Source organism: Balaenoptera borealis (genome assembly GCF_965194805.1).
Source record: "Balaenoptera borealis genome assembly, chromosome: 1".
NCBI lineage: Eukaryota > Metazoa > Chordata > Mammalia > Artiodactyla > Balaenopteridae > Balaenoptera > Balaenoptera borealis.
In genome coordinates, this window is record NC_138860.1 from 179,702,809 (window position 1) to 179,722,955 (window position 20,147).

A 20,147-nucleotide genomic window follows, 5' to 3' on the forward strand; every position below is an offset into this window, starting at 1 on the left:
CTTTTGCATTTAGTATATCAAGCTGTCTTCCATTAAAGTGGACACGAGGTACACCACCACCCAGCAGGTTGTGAAGCTCATTGGCAGCCACACCATCAGCAAAGTGACGGTGAAAATTGGGGACCTGAAACGGACCAAGATGGTGCGGACTATCAACCTCTATTACAACAACCGAACTGTGCAGGCCATCGTGGAGCTGAAAAACAAGTACGGGCTTTTCAGACTTGGGGAGGGGCAGCAGGCTTACGAGGCTCAATACCAGTTGTTGCCTTCGATTGCTGGAATCAGGTAAAGCAGCACATTCCTAGAGGCCTAGTATGTCCTCTTGCCTACTTAGGTCATGGCTGAGGGACACAGGTGAAACACCAGTTCTTAAGGATGCTGACGAAAACTATTTTGAAGTTATGTCCTGTGGAGCCCTCAGGGTCTAAGATCTTCAACAGCCTGAAGGGAAGCTGAGTGAGGGGGACTCTAGGCTTCTCATACCCATGTTAACTAGAGTGGTTCTATTTTTAGATAGACTATGCTATATGGGAAGTAGTTGTTTCTTGGATTAAGACACTGTTCTCTTGTTCACAGAGCAGGCAGTGTTTCTCCAGGAGGTTCTCTAGTTTGAAGTCCTTCCATTTCTGCATGGTGCATTCCCTCTACACATGCTGATGTTGGATCTTTCTAGATTATCTCTCCCAACATCTGAATCAAGGCATGTTGTATATGGGCCAAAGAGGACACTAGCATGGGTTATAGTGTCAACTTTTACAGAGACAGACCACTTGTTGTTGAAGACTCAAGCATTTTTTTTGGGCAGAGAATATAAGCAGTTGCTACTTGAATGTTTAGACCTACAGGGAGTGCTGCTTTGTGCATAGAATGGAAGTATTGGTATTACTCTAAAGGTAGCATAAAGCTAGCATGTACCACATGAACAAATGGCCACAGGAGCTCTGCTTAAAGGAAGTTTTCTCTTTGTCCTTTGAAAAGCATAGTTAACACTGATGATCTGCAAGTAGAAGCTGCTCATTGGGATGACCCAGTCCCCTCTGGAGAAGGTGGATTTGATTTTCTGTTGTAGAGTCAGCATAGCTGCTGGTAAAGACCTCAGACTCTGGAATGAGACTGTGGGTTCACATCCCTTGGAGAATTTACGTAGCCTCAGTTTCCTTAACTGTAAAATGGAGAGAAGTCCACTTTCAAGGTGTTATTTTAAGGATTAAATGTGTTAGTATATGTGAAGTGCTGAGAACAGAGCCTGACACATAATAAGTGCTTAGTAAATATTAGCTCTAATTGTACTAATATAATTACCTCTAAATTATCCCATGCCTTTACTCTTTCTGACTCTACTTGGCACTTGGTCTGGATCCTGGTATGTCCCTGTGCCTCTCTAAAGCAACCTGAGTTTTATCCTTCCAAGGTAGTTGTCTTGATAGGAACTCATGGCAGTCGTCATCATGGTACCTCTTGGGATTACAGGCTTCAGTGTGGCATACTTTTGGAGTAATATCTTCCCTTGATGTGCATTCCCTTGTTTTTCTGGAGTATCAAAAATTATCATATATAATGTCTTAAAGCACCTGTATGTTATACCCTTTTTTTTTTTTTTAAGAGAGAAAGAATAGAGGAAACATATTTTTAAAATTAAGTTGCTTTTACTTGCCAGATTTCCTATCCTTAGAATAATGAATTAATGGCATTAGAAGAATAGGTAGGGACAGTCTTCTCTTTGTCTCATCAGACTGTCATTGCCGAGGGTCTTGTGAGAGGCTCTTAGGCCATCTGCCTGCCCCTCTGTCTGACACTGTCTCTCCTAGGCCAGCTCGCTGGCACAAAGCCAAGAAGGTTCAGCTGACCCCCGGGCAGACAGAGGTGAAGATTGACCTGCCTTTGCCAATAGTGGCTTCCAACCTGATGATTGAGTTTGCAGACTTCTATGAAAACTATCAGGCCTCCACGGAGACCCTGCAGTGCCCACGCTGTAGTGCCTCAGTCCCTGCCAACCCAGGGGTCTGCGGCAACTGTGGAGAGAACGTCTACCAGTGTCACAAATGCAGGTAAGTGAGTGGTTGTCACCCAGGCCAGGTACATTCCTTGTGTTTTTCTGTAAGAGTCTCATTGTGCTCAATTTCATTGTGTGGTGCCCTCATAATAACTAGAGGATTATGGGTATGTAGATTGCGGAGTTCAAGGATGGAAAAGGGGAAGAGTGGGGTGTGCGTGGGCGTGCGCGTGCACGTGAATTCACGTGACCATCCAGTGGTGGGTGGTGCTGGGGTCCCTAAGTTTGGTTCTGGGTCTCCCTTTCTTGTTACCTGGTTGCTTAAGTCATCCTCGCCTATTTGCTCCTGCCCCTCTGAGAGTCCCTGCAATAGTTTGCAGTGTATAGATGTGGCACGGTCCATCTCCTTTCCCTACAGATCCTCTGCTGCCCCCTGACCCAATCACTATGGTTTTTCAGATCCATCAACTATGATGAAAAGGACCCCTTCCTGTGCAATGCCTGTGGCTTCTGTAAATACGCTCGCTTCGACTTCATGCTCTATGCCAAGCCTTGCTGTGCAGTGGATCCCATTGAGAATGAAGAAGACCGGAAGAAGGTGAGGCCGCATCCGTCCGAGACTCAGGCAGGGCTTTGATCTGAGCTGTGGGCTGAGCTGATGCGGGGAACGTGCTTTCCCTTCTAGCTGAAGTCTTCTCAACTTGGCACTATTTTCAGGGCTCGGCTTTTGAGTGGCAACAAATAAGACAGATATATTGGAACACATGGTTTGTGTAGAATTTTGGAGACATGTTGTTAATGAAACTAGAATATCTCAAGGGACAAATGACAGGATTTGGAAAGGCAGATAGAACTTGGGTGACGTGCCCTGCATTTGTTCCACAGGCTGCTTCAAATTGCGGTTGCTGGCCTTCCCTCATTGTTGGCTTGTTCAGGGGCTCGTTCTCTGCCAGCATGATGTGGTGGGACTGGATATGGGAGGACAGGGAAGAGGGGGGAACTGTCAGGATAGTCACTAGCAGCAGCAGCCTGGCAAAGCAAAAGAACACCTGGCTTTGGAGTCAGAAGGATGAAAGTTCCAGTACCACCTGTGCTTTTTAATACTGTGTGACCTGGCATAAGTCACTGCTCTCAGCATTGTTCATTTATACATATATCGTATACGTTGTGTATTATTAAAAATAACATACCCGCCCCACAGGATTATTGTGAGGAATGGAAATAACGTATGAAACACAGTACCTGACCTAGAGGTCCCTGACGGATCACTCAGGGAAAATCTTCATGCTGACGAGCCTTCACGCACGCCCCTGTCTCTTCCTGTCTAGGCTGTTTCCAACATCAACACACTTCTGGACAAAGCTGATCGAGTGTATCACCAGCTGATGGGACATCGGCCACAGCTGGAGAACCTGCTCTGCAAAGTGAACGAGGCAGCTCCTGAAAAGCCGCAGGTAATCCAAAGCTGGAGGGACATTTGGAGAGGGTTCTGGATCAGAAGCAGAAAACTAGCCCCTGGGTGAGGCCATCTCATGGTGGAAGGCTGACAGCTTCCCTCTTGGTTGCAGGATGACTCGGGGACGGCTGGGGGCATCAGTTCCACCTCAGCCAGTGTGAACCGGTACATCCTGCAGTTGGCGCAGGAGTACTGTGGAGACTGCAAGAACTCTTTCGATGAACTCTCCAAAATCATCCAGGTAGAGAAACGGGAGCAGCTGGAGAGTGTGTTTTGTCGTGTGTTATCGACGTTGTTGTCAAAGCAGTTCTTTGCTCTCCCCCAGAAGCTCAGCTCCAGGGGTGCCCTTGCCCAGCCGCACAGCTTCTCACCCACAGCGGTTTTGGGTGCTTAGTAGAGAGCTGAGTTCATTCCAGAAAACAGAATAACGGAGATTATTATAGATGTGTTTTTCTTGACCATTCACAGCCCACGTTTTAGTAGAGGGGTTAACTGGTTTTAAAAAAATTGGGTGCCAAGGTTTTGTTCCCGTTTTTTCTGATAGACGTGTTTGCAGGCTTGAAGGGTAGGGCACACCAACTCTAGTCAACCAGGGTGGGCCATACGGTGGATGGCATGTTACAGACCCCACCCCCATCGGAGGGAAGGCTGGCCTCAGACAAGAGGAGCCAGGGTCCTTGTCCCTTAAGTTGCTGGTGTGCCATCTTTGCTACACGTGCCTACGTTCCTGACTTTGTTCTTTGTGAGACAGTGTTACGTGGGAGTTAAGGGCATGGGCCTGCGATCAGAGGCTGAATTCTAACTCTGCCACTTACCTTGGTCAAGCCAACCCCTCTAAGCTTGTTTCCTCCTCTATAAAATGGGGATAAAGTATCTAACTGGTAAGGTTATCAAGAGGGTTAAATTAGATAATGCATGTAAAGTGTTTTTTCAAACCAAAGCTGATTTCTAGTTAACTTCCTCTTTCTCTTTATTTTAATTGCTGATTTCTTTCTCCTTTGTCTTTTTTTTTTTTTCCTTAGAAAGTTTTTGCTTCACGCAAAGAGTTGCTGGAATACGACCTGCAGCAGAGGGAAGCAGCCACCAAATCATCTAGGACCTCCGTGCAGCCCACCTTCACTGCCAGCCAGTACCGCGCCTTGTCCGTCCTGGGCTGTGGCCACACATCCTCCACCAAGTGCTACGGCTGTGCCTCTGCCGTCACAGAGCACTGTATCACCCTGCTCCGGGCCCTGGCCACCAACCCTGCCCTGAGGCACATCCTCGTCTCCCAGGGCCTCATCCGGGAACTCTTTGATTATAATCTTCGCAGAGGCTCTGCGGCCATGCGGGAGGAGGTCCGCCAGCTCATGTGCCTCCTGACCCGGTCAGAGCTTGCGCCATGGTGACGGGGGCCGGTCATGCCTGCTCGTGCTGGGGTGGAGGCGGCAGCGGTGCTGGGAGCACCAGAGGGTTCACGGAACCGTGCTTCTCCCTGCCAAACAGCTTCGCTAGCTTATAATAGAGAAAAAAACGGGAAGAGGTCCCAAGTATAGCTGAACAAACTTGGGGAGCATTTGAAGCCCAGGTTTCCGTGTAGATAGTATGTTCGTCTTTTATTTGGTTGGAACCAGTGTGGTTTCCTGAGGAAGCAGTTTCTGAGTTTTGGTGAGGGAGGAGAAGGGTACAGCAGGGTACTTGGACTCAAAACTCACACAGAAGAAGACAGTTGGAGCAGTGGAGCCTAGGGATTAAGAGCTTGGCTCTGGATCAGAAAGACCCAGTATCGGATATTTTGTCCTATGTGCCTTGGACACATTTCTTAACTTCTCTGAGCCTAAGGTTTCCTTATCTGAGAAATACTGATAATGGCAAATATCTTAAAGGCTTGTGGTGAGGAATGACTAACATAATTCATTGCAAGTAATAAATCATATTTGTGGAGTACTTGGTCTGTGCCCATACAGTACCCATAGCTGGATTTAGATTATTTACTGAGTATGTTGCATAAGTTCTGGAACATGTTAGCTGGTTGGTAAGTGTTACTTGCTGTATTATTTATTCACTCATCTAACAAATATTTACTGAGCATCTGCTGAATGCTAGGCACTGTTCTAAACTCTGAGGATACAGTGATAGATGAAACAAAGTCCCCGCACTCATTTAACTTACGTTCTAGAGGGGAGAAGGGCAGTAAACAGGTAATTACACACTACAGTGTCAGGAGATTAGATGTGAAGAGCGGTATAGCTGGGATGGCAACCCTGATTGCAGGTAGGGTTGCTGCGGAGGATAAAGTGGTCAAGGACGACCTCTGAGGGGTGATGCTTGAGCAAAGCCCTGTGTGAGGTGCGGGGGCAAGTCATGGAGATACCGAACGCGCGGGCTGCACACACAGGAAATAGCAAGTGGCAGGAGGAGAGGCAGGGGTGTGCCCGGGGTGTGAGGGGCGGGGGCCACGAGGAGCGCTTGTGCATGGAGTGAAGGATACCAGTGGGGGAACAAAGGGGAGGGGATTTAGTGAGAGATCGCAGGGCCCGGATCCTATAGGGTCTTGTAGGTCATTATAAGGACTTGGATTTTATTCAAGACACGTTGGGAAGCAAGAAAGGGATGTGACACGATTCGTGGGGTTTTTTAATTATTAAAAGATACATTATTACAAAGGGACATAGATGGGAAATGTGGATGCCTTGTGGGAAATGAAGTGAGGGCAGTTGGCGAAGATGAGGCAAGAGTTGTGGCCAAGGCTGAGAGTGGACACCTAGATTCTGGAGACTGACACACCAGGCAGCGTCTGGGGACTGTGCAGCCTGGGGATGTGGGCTGGGGAGAAAATCCCCCCTATGTTAGTGCTGCTGTATTCTCAGTCAGCGTCTCCTCCCAGGAAAGGCGGCTGGGGCATGCCCTTTTTATTACACAGCAGGGTTTTGGGGGGCTAATGTGTCGTCTTGCCCCTGGGAAGGCTGGGTAGCCCTAGACATTGATTTCCTTTTCTCTGGGCTCCTTCAAGTGCAAAGGAGGGACAGAGCCAATGGTGAATAACAGGACTCCTTTCTCTGCTTCCCCAGCGACAATCCAGAGGCCACCCAGCAGATGAACGACCTGATTATTGGCAAAGTCTCCACAGCCCTGAAGGGCCACTGGGCCAATCCTGATCTGGTGAGCAGGCTGGCCATCCCCTCACTCTCTGCCTTCATTCCCTCGGCTTCCTCCCTGCCGGTCTCGTTTGCAGAGACGAGAGGGAGGGAGGGAGCGGCACATTTGCAGAGCTCATGTCCCACAAAGATTTTCCCAGGTCAGAGTCAGCCTCAGAGAGAAGAGAAATGAATGGTTGGCTGTGTGGAGGCTCACCATCTCTCCATTGTCTCTCTGATGGTCCATCTGTGACCAGACGTTCTAATGCTGAGTCCCTGGGTCTGAGCATGGACGTGAGCCCTAGTCCTGGGATTGACCCTGCAGACTCTCCTCTACTCATGTCTCTTCCTGTTGGCCTTCTAGGCAAGTAGCCTTCAGTATGAAATGCTGTTGCTGACAGACTCTATCTCGAAGGAGGACAGCTGCTGGGAGCTCCGCTTACGCTGTGGTGAGGTTGGGGGACATCTGGTTAGCAGTTTGCCAGAGAAAGGAGAGGAGGCTTCAGGGCGCAGTCCTAGGCGCAGGGCGGGAGAGGGCAGGGGAAGCTGTGCTTGGGCAGCCTTGCCACGGCAGGCGTGATGTGTTCTGTGGTCACGTGTGACTCTGCCTTTCCTTCCTCTGCCCAGCACTCAGCCTTTTCCTCATGGCCGTGAACATTAAGACTCCCGTGGTTGTTGAGAACATTACCCTCATGTGCCTGCGGATCTTGCAGAAGCTAATTAAACCACCTGCTCCCACCAGCAAGAAGAACAAGGTACGGGGCCAAGAGGGAGGGCGGGGCGCAGTCCCCGGCCAGCACCTGCCCTGCCTCTAAGGGCCTCTGCTCACCTGAACTCGCTCTCCCTGGGTGGCACCAATGCTTCCTTTGCGGCAGTTCAGCAGAGATGGGTTGGGGTTTTTGAGAAGGAAGGTTTCTCAGAGGGAACTCAAGAGAAAAGCAAACACAAAAATACAAACGCGTAGAACAAAGTGGTTAGCCGTGGAGGACTGCCTCTTTCTCCGGTCACGTCAGATGACTCGCAGCTCCCAGAGGACACAGTGTTCTTTCCTACCCCTGTGCCTTTGTACATGCAGTTTTGCGCAGTGGTGGAAGTCCTGGGCTCTGAGGCAGACCTCTTGATTTCAAATCCCAGCTCTTGCATTCACTAGCACTGTGACTTGGGCACGTTATTTAATTTAGGTTCCTTGGTTACCCCATCTATAAAATGGGAATACAGTTTCTACCTGAAGTGTTGGGAAGAATAAATGACTTAATGCAGATCAAGTGCTCAGAGCAGTGTCTGGCCCATGTTAGTCCTTAATAAATGTTATTTGTAGCTGTATGGTGTCTCCTCTGCCTGGAATGCTTGCCTTCATTTTGTTAGCTGCTCCTTCAATTAACCAGTTCTCTGCTAGGCTGGCTATGAGCTCCTCGAATCCAGGGACTGTCTTACTAAGATGTTTTTATGTCCAGTGCAGAGCGTGGTATCTAGCATTATTATAGCCGCTCAGCAAATCATTGTTAAGTGAATGAATAAAGCCAAGTTTTTAATCCTAAAATGGCCTAGCCACAGATGAACTTGCTTACACCAGTTGAGAACATGCGGGCTGTAATTCTTTCCCTTGGCCATGCCTGAGGCCATCGGTGCCTCCTATCCATCTTTGTAGTCCTTGGGCCATTCTCCTTCCTGCTCCATCCTAATGGAATCCCTTGGTGGGAAACGAAGTCTTCATTGCAGGATTCTGAGTGGTAAGCAGTAGGGAAGGAAGCTGGGCAATGAACAGTTTACTCTGTTTCCCTTTCCTGGTCTGCCCGGACAGTCCTCAGAAAAGACCCCCCTTCCTTCCCTTTGATGAAGGTTTACTTCCCCTCAGAGCTAAGTCTCAGCAAATAAAAATTGGTTCTTGATTGAAAAGAGGAACCTCATCCCCACGTAACTGTCATTTTTCCCACAGTGTGAGGTAAAAGATTTCCACAGGGTTCTTACTCTCAGAGCACTGAAGCCTCACATTTTGCTTAGTTTTAGCCTAGAGAGGGCAGCAGTTCTCAAAGTTTGGCTCATAGATAGATCCCTGGGTGTTCCCAAGACTCCCAGGGAATCTGTGAGGTCAACGTTATTTTCATAATTACCCTAAGACGTGACTTGCCCTCTTCACTGTTTTGTGGCATTTGTGCTGATGGTGCCAAGTCAGTGATGGTGAGGCCACTGGAGCCTTAGCACGAAGAGGCTGTGGGCCCAGCTCCACTCAGAGCCGCGCTCTTCCCTGCCGTGCACTTTCGCTCTAGAGCGTCCTTGATGAAGCATCGCAGGTTAATTTTAGTAAATCTTGACTCCTGAGTGCTAATCTTTTTTTTTTTAATGATTTTTAAAAATTTATTTATTTATTTATTTATAGCTGCGTTGGATCCTTGTTGCTGCACGCGGGTTTTCTCTAGGTGCGGCGAGCGGGGGCTACTCTTCGTTGCGGTGCGCGGGCTTCTCATTGCGGTGGCTTCTCTTGTTGCGGAGCATAGACTCTAGTCACGTGGGTTTCAGGAGTTGTGGCTCGTGGGCTCTAGAGCGCAGGCTCAGTAGTTGTGGCGCCCGGGCTTTGTTGATCTGCAGCATGTGGGATCTTCCCGGACCAGAGCTCGAACCTGTGTCCCCTGCATCGGCAGGCGGATTCTTAACCACTGCGCCACCAGGGAAGCCCAGCTAATCTTTTTAATATTCAGCAAGACAATGTGCGAGGCCCAGAGATAGTGCCGTGGCGCGCTGCAGCACAGCGGTTGTCCTGGGGAAAAGCACTTGTGTGACTGCGCTGCAAGCTGAACGAGCTGCTTTTTTCATGGAATCCCGTTAGTGCTTGAAAGGAGGGCTGATGGGCAAATTGTGGTTGTTCAGAATCGGGTGCTTGGTAGGCATTTTCTTAAAAAGTGAATAAAGTGAGCTGGTCACTTAAAGAGGAATTGACGTAACTCATTGAACCAGTATTTTCCAAATGACTGGTACATGTTACCGAATCAGTGAGAGTAAATGATGAATTTTAGTGGAATGGAATATGAAACGTTTACTGATTGGTTTCAGATTCCACATTCTAGCCAGTCTTTAAGAACCTGTAATTTGTTAAATTTTGGTTTAGTATCAAAGAAAAAATCCGCAATTAATTGAAAAACCTATTAAAATATTCTTTTTTCCAACTAAATATCTGTGTGAGTACTTCAACTGACACAACATATCACAACAGTTTGAACTCAGAAGCAGGTATAACAATCCAGCTGTCTTATTAAGGCAGTCTTTAAACAGTTTCAAAAATATAAAGCAGTGCAACTCCTTTCTCTAGATTATTTTTGTTTTGGAAAATATAAAAAATGTTATTTAGGTTGCCAGGTAATGGATTTATTCTTACTTTTAAATGAATTAATAAATATTTTAAGAATTGCTGAACCTTAATTTTTAATAGGTACATATTGATGGAGAGAGCTACCCACACAAGAACTCTTTGGAGTCAGTAATTTTCAAGAGTAATGGGGTCCTGAGGCCAAAAAGTTTGAGAACCCAGAGTCCTGGGGCTCTGCTGTGTAGGCTCCTTGGGATTAGTTACGGCTCTTTAAATTCTGGAGGCTGCTTAGTGACCCCTTGAAGATTTATGTTTGGGAAACTACAAATCACCCTGGGGATAGGAATTAGTATATGTGGCTATAAGACTGTGTGCAGGAAACCGGTTACACTTTATCCTGCACAGTCAAAATCAGTGACCCTAAGCTCAGCATGGAGATGCTACTGCTAAATTGGATCAAAATGCTTTAAAGGAACACATAAGGGGCATAAAAGATACGAAGGTTGATCCTTCTGGTCTTCTTGCCTTTGCATATGTCCCCTTGGGGTGCCAGTGCTATTGTATTGCAGCTGTGGCTCAGATGTGCCCTCAAGCTCTCTCACCTTGTCCGCTTTCCTCCTGCAGGATGTTCCTGTCGAGGCCCTTACCACAGTTAAGCCATACTGCAATGAGATCCATGCCCAGGCTCAGCTCTGGCTCAAGAGAGACCCCAAGGCATCCTATGAAGCCTGGAAGAAGTGTCTTCCTATCAGAGGTGTGTCTGTCTCTTCAAGACTTGAGAAATCGGTCATTCCTACCCCATCCCAGCAGCCCCACAATCCCCCCTTTTCTGTCCCTTTCTTCTCCTTACCTCTCCCTGCACCCTTTTGCCTGCCAGGGATCGATGGCAACGGGAAGTCCCCCAGCAAATCAGAACTCCGCCATCTCTATTTGACTGAGAAGTACGTGTGGCGGTGGAAGCAGTTCCTGAGTCGTCGGGGAAAGAGGACCTCCCCCTTGGATCTCAAGCTGGGCCACAACAACTGGCTGCGGCAAGTGAGTGACCGTCCCCTGGGCCCCTCGCCCTGCTGCGCTGGCCTCAGATCCCGAGCAGGGTGTTTCTGCTCCTCCCCACTTGTCTGCTCTGCTTTCTCTTCTTTCTCTTTGTTATTCTTGCTTCCTTTCACATAGGTAGAGGTTCTCGGTTGCCGCCGCCAGCGTGGTGGACTGGCCGAAACAGAACTCTTTCCGCCTTCTCATCAAGCTCGTGATCTCTGCTCTCCCCCCTGACCACTGAACGGACCCGAACCTCAGTGCCTGTCCTCCCCTTTCTCCTTCCACCTTTCATATCTTCTGCTGTCCTCTTCCTCTTTCCAGCTAATGTTCTTAAAGATTAAAGTAATTATATTTTAGAGAATTCATTTGTCCATTGGTTCATAACATAAATAACTGGTTTACATTAAATGTAAGTGTTCACTGTGTAGCTGTCCCCAAAATAGAATTGTAGATGTCTTTGCTAAGGAGAATACCTGCTTGTCTTTTTTCCTACTTCAGTCATCTTGTGTACATTCTCCAAAGTACTTGATGGAGAACATCTCCGTGAAGAAGGTGGCTCTTAGGCAGCCTCTTCACCAGTCTGCAGCAGTCTGATCTTGTGTTAGCTGGTGATTTTTACCTTTAACCTTTCCTAGAGAGGTACTCAGAGGACTTCCTCTGGATGGGTGGCAGTTGACTGTGCCCTGCGGGGCCTGGTGAGAGGCTGTTAGTTGAGCCAGGGCTTCTGTCCATACCCCGCAGGTGCTCTTTACTCCCGCGACGCAGGCTGCACGGCAGGCGGCCTGTACCATCGTGGAAGCTCTGGCCACCATTCCCAGCCGCAAGCAGCAGGTCCTCGACCTCCTCACCAGGTACCATTTGAGAGTGGGATGGGCAGGGTGGTTGGACTTCATCTCGAGCCCTTCCCGCTTTCCCAGGGGAATCCATAGATCAGGGCGACTGGAGGCGCACCTGTGCTCTATAACTATCTCATTCCTTGTAGAAGACCACAGAAACAAAAAAGTTCTAAAAAGCTGAATTGTAGTGGTAGTGGTAGTAGCAGTGGTGGTGGTGGTGATAGAGCAGCAGAATTTCAGCAGCTAGTAATTTTTGAGATCTTATGAGCTTATAAATGCTTGGCATGCATTGCCTCATTTAATCCTTACCTGGGCTTAAAGTGGTTAATTAACTTGTCTACTGGAAGGCAAGATTTGAATCCAGGCAGTCTAATTCCAAAGCCCACATTATTGGCCACTAAACTCTGATAAACTTACCTTGTGAGTGACTCAATCACAACCATACTCATGCTGCCCCAATAACCGCCATTCATATCTTGGTGCTTTATTGTTCCAAACGTGTATAGTTTGTTGCACTGCATTCCCTGTTGTGGTCTCTTGAGCTTTCCCCAAGTGTGGGGAGTTCCCGAGTGGGGAGTTTGGGGCTTTCTCGCCCCACCCCCTTCCTTCCACGGAAGAGGGAGTGGAGGACAGCAGAGGCATGAAAGATGGAAGGGGCGAAGAGGGGCTGTTAGGCTGTTGCAGCTGTTTGAGTTCTCGCTCAGTGCCTGTCTCCCCACGGCAGTTACCTGGACGAGTTGAGCGTGGCCGGGGAGTGTGCCGCCGAGTACCTGGCGCTCTACCAGAAGCTCATCACCTCAGCTCACTGGAAAGTCTACCTGGCAGCTCGAGGAGTCCTGCCCTACGTGGGCAACCTCATCACCAAGGTACCTCCGTCTCACGCAGCCCAGCAGAGCCCCTTTCCCTAGCTCTGCTTTCATTGTTCTCTTTCTCTGCGTGAACTTTGTGGTGTTCTTTTATGCCAAGAAGAAACATTTGTTGAAAATGCAGGTGTATCTTGCCTTATTGCACTTTATAGGTGACTGTGGGTTTTTTATAAATTGAAGGTTTGTGGCAACGCTGCATCAAGTAAGACTATCAGCGCCATTTTTCCAACAACATTATTTTTTAATTAAGGTATATACATTGTGTTTTTAGACATATGCTATTGCACACTTACTAGATTACAGTCGAGTGTAGACATGAGTTTTATATTCATGGGAAAAAACAAACAAATTTGTGTGACTCGCTTTATTGCAATAATCGCTTTATTGCAGTGGTCTAGAACTGAACCTGCAGTATTTCCGAGGTCTGTGTGTGGTACTTCTGTGACTTCATTGTGTTCATCAAGAGGATATGCAGTCTGTTGGGGTCACTTAGACTGTTCTCCATTTTTAAGCATTCTCTTAACGTCATTGCAACTGTCCATGGCTTCTTGGAAAGGAGTTCTGCAAAGGTTCAGCTTGAGAGAGCATTAGAATAAAAAGACGGTGCTGCCAGTTCCTGGACCAGTGTCGCTGGCAGTGCTGTCACACTAACTGTGCTTATTGTCCTGTTTAGGAAATAGCCCGCTTGTTGGCCCTGGAGGAGGCCACCCTGAGCACTGATCTGCAGCAGGGCTATGCCCTCAAAAGTCTCACAGGTAGAGAGAGCCTCCCAGCCCTTCCTTTAGGGCACCCTGGGTATAGTTTGGGGACTGACCCTTAGTTCCTTGGCTGCTGTGGTTGACTCTCTTCTCTCTCATGTTGACCACACTGCACTTTTAAGGTCTGCGTTTTTCTCCTCAGGGATGGCTTTACGTCTTTGAGCATCTGTTGGCTATTGACCAGTTCACATCATTGAGCGTGCCCCATGCCAAGCACAAAGATAGTGTTTCCCTGCTTTTGAGTTGCTCGTCATCTTTTGAGGATGAATTAAGCCTTCTTTGCTTAATTCTCATTCAGAACTCTTACAGCAACTTTTTCCTGTCCCCACAGGCCTTCTTTCCTCCTTCGTGGAGGTGGAATCCATCAAAAGGCACTTTAAAAGTCGCTTGGTGGGTACTGTGCTGAATGGATACCTGTGCTTGCGGAAGCTGGTGGTGCAGAGGACCAAGCTGATTGACGAGACCCAGGACATGCTGCTGGAGATGCTGGAGGACATGACCACAGGTAGCACCACCCAGCGGCCTACAGCCCGAGATTCCCATGTCCCTTCTGGCTCCACTTAGGTATACTGGTCTGATTTCCCCAACTTCCTCAGAGCCAGAGCAGGGGCAGCAAACATCTCCTCACATTCAAGGAAAGAAGGAGAAGAAATTTCCCTTGAGACTATTGGTTCTTGGGGTTGTAAAATTCCAGAGCTGGCCTCAGTCAGTTGGGACTTATTTTATATTGGCTGTGCCACGTAGCTTGCGGGATCTTAGTTCCCCGACCAGGGATCGAACCCTTGCCCCCCGCAGTGGAAGCGCAGAGTCCTAACCACTGCACCGCCAGGGAGTTCCCAGTTTGGACTTTTTATATTGAGCTCATAGTGCGGGAAGAGGTCAAAAGTTCTCATGTTGGTGCCTTTCATTGGTTCTGGAAGATTCTCAGCCATCATCTCTTCAGTTGCCTCTGCTCTATTCGTTTTCCTTGTCCTTGTGGAGCTCCAGTCTCACTCTGTCATCCCTATGTCTTCCTCTCTCTTTCATAATGTCCATCTCAATCAGTATCTTTATGCTGATTTTGAATAATGTCTTCCATCCTATACCGTGTCATTCAGTTCATTAATTTTTTTTTCACTCTATCTTTTTAATCTACCCATTGAATTCTTGCAGTTCTGTATAGATTTTATAGTCTCTAGTTTTTTACTGACATTTCCTACTCCTTTTATAATCTTTCAGCATAGCAAACTTATTTCTGTGTCTGATGATTCTAAAATTTGAAGTATTTATTGATCTAATTCTGTTGTTTGTTTTTCTGGCTCTTGCTTATGGTGCCTTAAATCTTTTTGCATTTTGTGATTTTTTTTGACGGTGAGCTCGTGTTTTGAGGGTTTATCTGTGGAAATTCTTCAGGACCCAAGTCAAAGGTGGGTTTTTCCAGAGAAGATTTGTAACCGCTTCTATGAGGCATCTCAGGGTACAGCCACCCCAGGGCCGCCTTCAACCAAGTTCTAACCTTAGATTTTTCAGACCTCCTAGATAGTTTGAGCCACAAACCCCTGTGAGGGACAGCTTGTTATGAGTTCTCAGAGGAGATTTTTTTTCCCCCTCTACTCAGTGCCGCATTTTGAGGGAAGACAATGTCCTTTCATTGATTTGCTTGGGGGAAAGGGAGAGTTATTTTTAGTTGACCCTTATACCAAAGATGTAGCTCTTTTGGGGTACCAGATTTACATGTATGTGTGTAGTGGGGTGGTTCCTGCCAGATTCTCCACCTTGGCAGATTTGGGGCTTTGTATCCAGCTCTCAGGTCCTGGCAGGTTATGGAAATGAAAGCTCATGGCAAAAATTCGCCTCAGTGCTTTGCTAACCTCCCTGGGTTCCCGATTTTTCTTAATTTCAGGGGCTGTGGCTTTCTTTGCTAGTGTGGCAGTTCACTGATACCTTTTTATTCAGTATTTTAAATTGTTTTTAAGTGGAGGAGTGGAAAGTAGGTCAGGGGACATAGTCTGCTGTATTGCCAGACATGGAGGTCGTTCTGGTGCCACTTTCTGCTGTCTTGCTGAGCTGGTTTCTGACCTTGTCAACTGGACCCTTTTCAAGAACGTTGTTAACAGTACTTGCATTTATGACTTGAAGTTTATCTCTTTCATTTATAGAGGGCAATCTACTTAACCTTTTAGAATGAAACTGAAAACTATAACTTCTTTTTGATTTGACTGGCATACAGTTAGGATCATTATTTGACATTTTTGGGTACCTCTTTTGGGCAAGAGGATGCAAGGTTCTAATTCCCAGAGGGAGCAAGACGTGTGCACAGCTAACTGTGATGGTCTGTGTTGACTTGGGTATTAAGGCTTTCAAATGGAATGTGGTCTGAGTATAAGAATCAGTCAGCTTCATGTTTCCAGTTGAAATACTGATATCGCCACATAGGACATTTAAAGACTTGCTAGGCAGAAAGAATCTGTCAGTGACGGAACTTCATTTAAAGTCTCATCTTAGTTTCCGTGTGTGAAGCTCTTTCCTAACTGACTCGGCCCCACTGATTTCTGGTAGGTACAGAATCGGAAACCAAGGCTTTCATGGCCGTGTGCATTGAGACAGCCAAGCGCTACAATCTGGATGACTACCGGACTCCTGTCTTCATCTTTGAGAGGCTCTGCAGCATCATCTATCCTGTAAGCATAAGCAGGGGTGCTTCCCGTGGCTCTCGGGGTGTCAGCATGAGCCATTTCTCCATGAAACCGCTTGGTGATTCATTATAGTCATGGGTAATCTTACCAGCGGTGGCCCGTTCAGGCAGTGTTTTAGGAAGCGCCGCACGTAAAACAGAAGCAATCCCGTGATATTCCCGTTCCACCTGGGGGGAAATCTAAAGACCTTCCTTGGTCTCATTTTCTAGATTCAAAGTCAAAATCAATCTTTCTTTTTGAGCTAGGTCTAACCTCCCATTGCCCAAATCCTGGTATTAATCCAATATGCTGTGAAAGAAGCAACACTGAGCTAGGGCGTAAGGAAATTTTCACCCTCTTCCATCTTTCCCTGCCCACGTTTTGTGCACGCATGGATGCCTGTGTATTTGTTTCCGTAGCCTGAACTATATAGAAGCATGGTATGATCCAAAGATCCCCTCCTGTTACTGAGGAAGAATGAAGAACACCGGCATCGTCAGTTAATGATGAGAGATCAGTGGGGTTGGGCGTGCCTGAATATTGTATAATATAGAGAAGACCCTTTCCTTGACTGGAGGGTCACCAGGGACAAAGTCATCTGGCCCCAGATTGGTTGGCATCACATGAGACGAGCAGGAGGAGAGCCCTGTCTCCCCTCGTGTCACTAATCCAGCTTTCATGGGTCACTCCTCATCTGCTTATTTTGTTAGGCTTTCCCTTCTAATCTCCCCTTAAGTTTCAGAGAAGATGCTTGATATTTAAGGCTATTTGGATTTTTTGAATCACCTCTGAGCTTCTTATCCTTTATGTCTTTAAATGTGTAAGGGGCTGGATGAGTTTGGTGTGTTTTCCTCAGAGTGTCCGTGAGCAAGGTAGCGTGGTCTAAATCAAAAAAGGTCTCTGCCATCCCTCTGCATGTATATTTATGCCATCCCTTCCACTGCTTCCTTCTCTCTGTCCTTTAGGAGGAGAATGAAGTCACTGAGTTCTTTGTGACCCTGGAGAAGGATCCCCAACAAGAAGACTTCTTACAGGGCAGGATGCCTGGGAACCCGTACAGCAGCAATGAGCCAGGCATTGGGCCACTCATGAGGGATATAAAGAACAAGATTTGCCAGGACTGTGACCTGGTGGCTCTCCTGGAGGATGATAGTGGAATGGAGGTAACAAGCACAGGACACCACTGTCATGGTTAGGGTTCCTTTCCCTCAGGAGCTGATTAACACTGGGCCTCTGTAAATGCAGGCTAAGGATCTCCACCTACCTACCCCACCTGGTGTTCAGGGTAATTACCTGTAAAGGGCTCTGCCCACTGCCTGGCATGTGGTAAGCAAATGGTTGGTGACTGTTGCTTGTCATGGCGCAGGCTTTTATTGTTCTTGTTGCTGTGGCAGAAGCTTCCCAGGGATTCCAAATTAATTAAGCTCCCTAAATACTGGCACTTTAGCCCCTGTGCAGATTTCTGGCCCTGTATCTGGTACCTTCTGGCAGACAACACTAGGGTCTGGCGTTATCGTATACATGGTGAAAAGCATGTTGGTGAACTAGAGAAAATTGTCTTCTTTGGTGCTGAGCTGAAATGGATTCAGGATAGGAGAAGGTCCTCAGCAGTTTTTTAACCTGGAGTCCATGGTTTGGGTTAAAGCTGTTTGTAACCCCTGAACTTGTGCACAAAATTCTGTGTGTTGCGCACACATGTGCATTTTTTTAGAGAGGGAGAGTCGATAGGTCCCTGTCGCACAGACATTATGCCATAAAGTGCCCTTTGATCTTGAAATTTACTTGCCTTACAATTATTTCCAAATAACAGCCTCATTTTCTTTTCTGTTCAGCTTCTAGTGAACAATAAAATCATTAGTTTGGACCTTCCTGTGGCCGAGGTTTACAAGAAGGTCTGGTGTACCACGAATGAGGTATGTGCTTGTTTTCTTGCTTGGAGGTGTGGTTTGACTTGCAGGCTTGTGCTAGGAAGAGCCGTTGTTCATCGTCACTTGCCCAGCTGGTAGCAGCATGTAAGGACCATTACTTCCCCTGTCGGTGTTGGTGTGGAGAAAACCGGTCACCTTGTCCTCCTTGTGAGGCAGCTTACTGGCGAGGGGAGAGGAGCTTCAAGAGGGGTGAGCGTTTCCTGGCCGTGCAGCCGGGCCGGGCAAAGTCTGAGGAAGCCCGGTGATGGGGAGGGCTGTCAAGAGTGGACACCTCTTGGGGCTTCCCTGGTAGCGCAGTGGTTGAGAATCTGCCTGCCAATGCAGGGGACATGGGTTCGAGCCCTGGTCTGGGAAGATCCCACATGCCGCGGAGCAACTGGGCCCGTGAGCCACAATTACTGAGCCTGCGTGCCTGGAGCCTGTGCTCCGCAACAAGAGAGGCCGCGATGGTGAGAGGCCCGTGCACCGCGATGAAGAGTGGTCCCCACTTGCCGCAACTAGAGAAAGCCCTCGCACAGAAACGAAGACACTCAACACAGTCATAAATAAATAAATAAAAGAACATGAATTTCTAAAAAAAAAAAAAAAAAAAAAAAGAGTGGACACCTCTTGACTGAGATTAATCTCAGCTATTATGGGCTTGCTCACTTTTCAGAACATTTTCCAGTACTGTGTCGAGGAGCATAGTTTTTATTTTACTAGTTGGGAAATTGAGACTCAAAAGGCAGTTGTTCTGAAGGAGTGGAAAAGGGAAATGAAGGAAGCATGGCGCTGTGGTCCTTTTGGCCACCTCAGTACCATTTGTCCGCTTATAAAAGTCAGGTATTCCACTTCCCCCCTCCCTCCTCTTTTATTAATCTCTCTCCTCTGTTCCTTCCTTTCCGATCTCACTGTCTCCTTCCTCTCCATTTCTTTCTCTCCTTCCCTTTCTTCTCTCTGTTAGGGGGATTTTTAATAAATGAATCAACTAAGTAATTGAATTACAGCAAACCTAGTGTACCAGTGAAGCACAGTGAACTTTTCTATACTTAGTCCCAAATATTTCTGTAGGGTTTAAGAAACTAAACTGGTAGTGTACTATTAGTACATTTTGGCCTTCAATTTGTTACATATTTTTGCTCCCTTCTTTTTTGTTCTCCCACTGTGCTGGGAATCCTGGTCAGTGTGTGTTGTTGGTCTACTGCCAGTTGGGTAGATACGGCACTGTTGGCAGAGGGACACACAGAAGACTCCTCCTTCCACTGCATCTTGTCACTGACATTTTAGCATCAAAACAACCATACAGATTTAATCCCTGATGCACCTAAAACATTAAGACCAAGCTTCTCTGGGCGCCCTTGTAAATGGTGGTATGGAACCCAAAGAATATACATTGTCAGCCTCCCCTTTTGAACCAGGAGGCAAGAAGTTGGGGATCACTTGTCCCTCCCATTAATGTGCGTAATCCACCAAGGGGTTCTTCTGGCAAAGTCCAGAGTTTGTGGCACCTTTTTATCCGGGCCTTCATCAGCTTCCCTTTTTACTTTATCCCCCATTTCCCTGATAAGCAGCCCATCTCTTCAGCTACAGACAAGGGTCTGTTTTCTGTGTCTCTCTCTTTCTGTCCATGGTCTAAGGCTGTCCCCTCTCTTAGTTCCCACTGGGCTTCCACAGCTGGAAATGCTCTGGGACCTGGCCTGACAGGTTCTCTCCCTCCAGGGTTTCGTCTCCTGAAGCTGAGCATGGCTTAGAGGCAGGCAGCTTGAATTAGTATGGTACCTGCTCTCCCACTTAATTTGCTAGAATGTGACTTTAAGCCTCCGTTTCTCACCTCCAAAATGAGGGTAATACTACGTGCGCTAGAGTGCCTAAGCTGGTACCTGGCGGAGAGTGAAGTCTCATGATCCTCCAGTTTAGGAAAGTTGCTGGAATCTTCTAATTTACCAGACTTATTTCTGGTCATTCTCTCAGGTTGTAGGTTTAGCTTGAGGAAATTTGGATGAATCCTCTCCTTGCTGTGGGGTTATATGAAGACCTCAGGATCTCCCTAGGCAAAGATTGGTGTATTCTGTTTTCTTGCTTTTGATTCCTGAGACTTGAATCGCAGCCCTTTGATCTAATTGACTTCCCTCGTCCTGATCCCTTGAGTAGTGGTCCCTATTGATTAGAGAGACTTTATACTCCTGAAGGAGGCACAGGCTTGGAAACAGAACTGGGCTTAT

The 20,147-nt window shown here is 47.3% G+C and overlaps 1 protein-coding gene across 7 annotated transcripts in view; it reads left to right on the top strand.

The window, feature by feature from the left end:
- Positions 1-20,147, top strand: part of UBR4 (ubiquitin protein ligase E3 component n-recognin 4) — a 125,925-nt gene that overhangs the window by 82,897 nt on the left and 22,881 nt on the right. For all 7 annotated transcript variants that reach the window (XM_082402518.1, XM_082402519.1, XM_082402523.1 and 4 more), the window contains 18 exons: positions 14-207; positions 1,812-2,051; positions 2,456-2,594; positions 3,325-3,450; positions 3,565-3,693; positions 4,475-4,818; positions 6,503-6,593; positions 6,933-7,017; positions 7,196-7,323; positions 10,494-10,623; positions 10,747-10,904; positions 11,646-11,755; positions 12,465-12,606; positions 13,280-13,361; positions 13,696-13,869; positions 15,903-16,024; positions 16,984-17,181; positions 17,851-17,931. In XM_082402518.1, the coding sequence (XP_082258644.1) occupies positions 14-207; positions 1,812-2,051; positions 2,456-2,594; positions 3,325-3,450; positions 3,565-3,693; positions 4,475-4,818; positions 6,503-6,593; positions 6,933-7,017; positions 7,196-7,323; positions 10,494-10,623; positions 10,747-10,904; positions 11,646-11,755; positions 12,465-12,606; positions 13,280-13,361; positions 13,696-13,869; positions 15,903-16,024; positions 16,984-17,181; positions 17,851-17,931 (2,673 nt within the window). The remainder of the gene's footprint in view (positions 1-13; positions 208-1,811; positions 2,052-2,455; positions 2,595-3,324; positions 3,451-3,564; positions 3,694-4,474; positions 4,819-6,502; positions 6,594-6,932; positions 7,018-7,195; positions 7,324-10,493; positions 10,624-10,746; positions 10,905-11,645; positions 11,756-12,464; positions 12,607-13,279; positions 13,362-13,695; positions 13,870-15,902; positions 16,025-16,983; positions 17,182-17,850; positions 17,932-20,147) is intronic.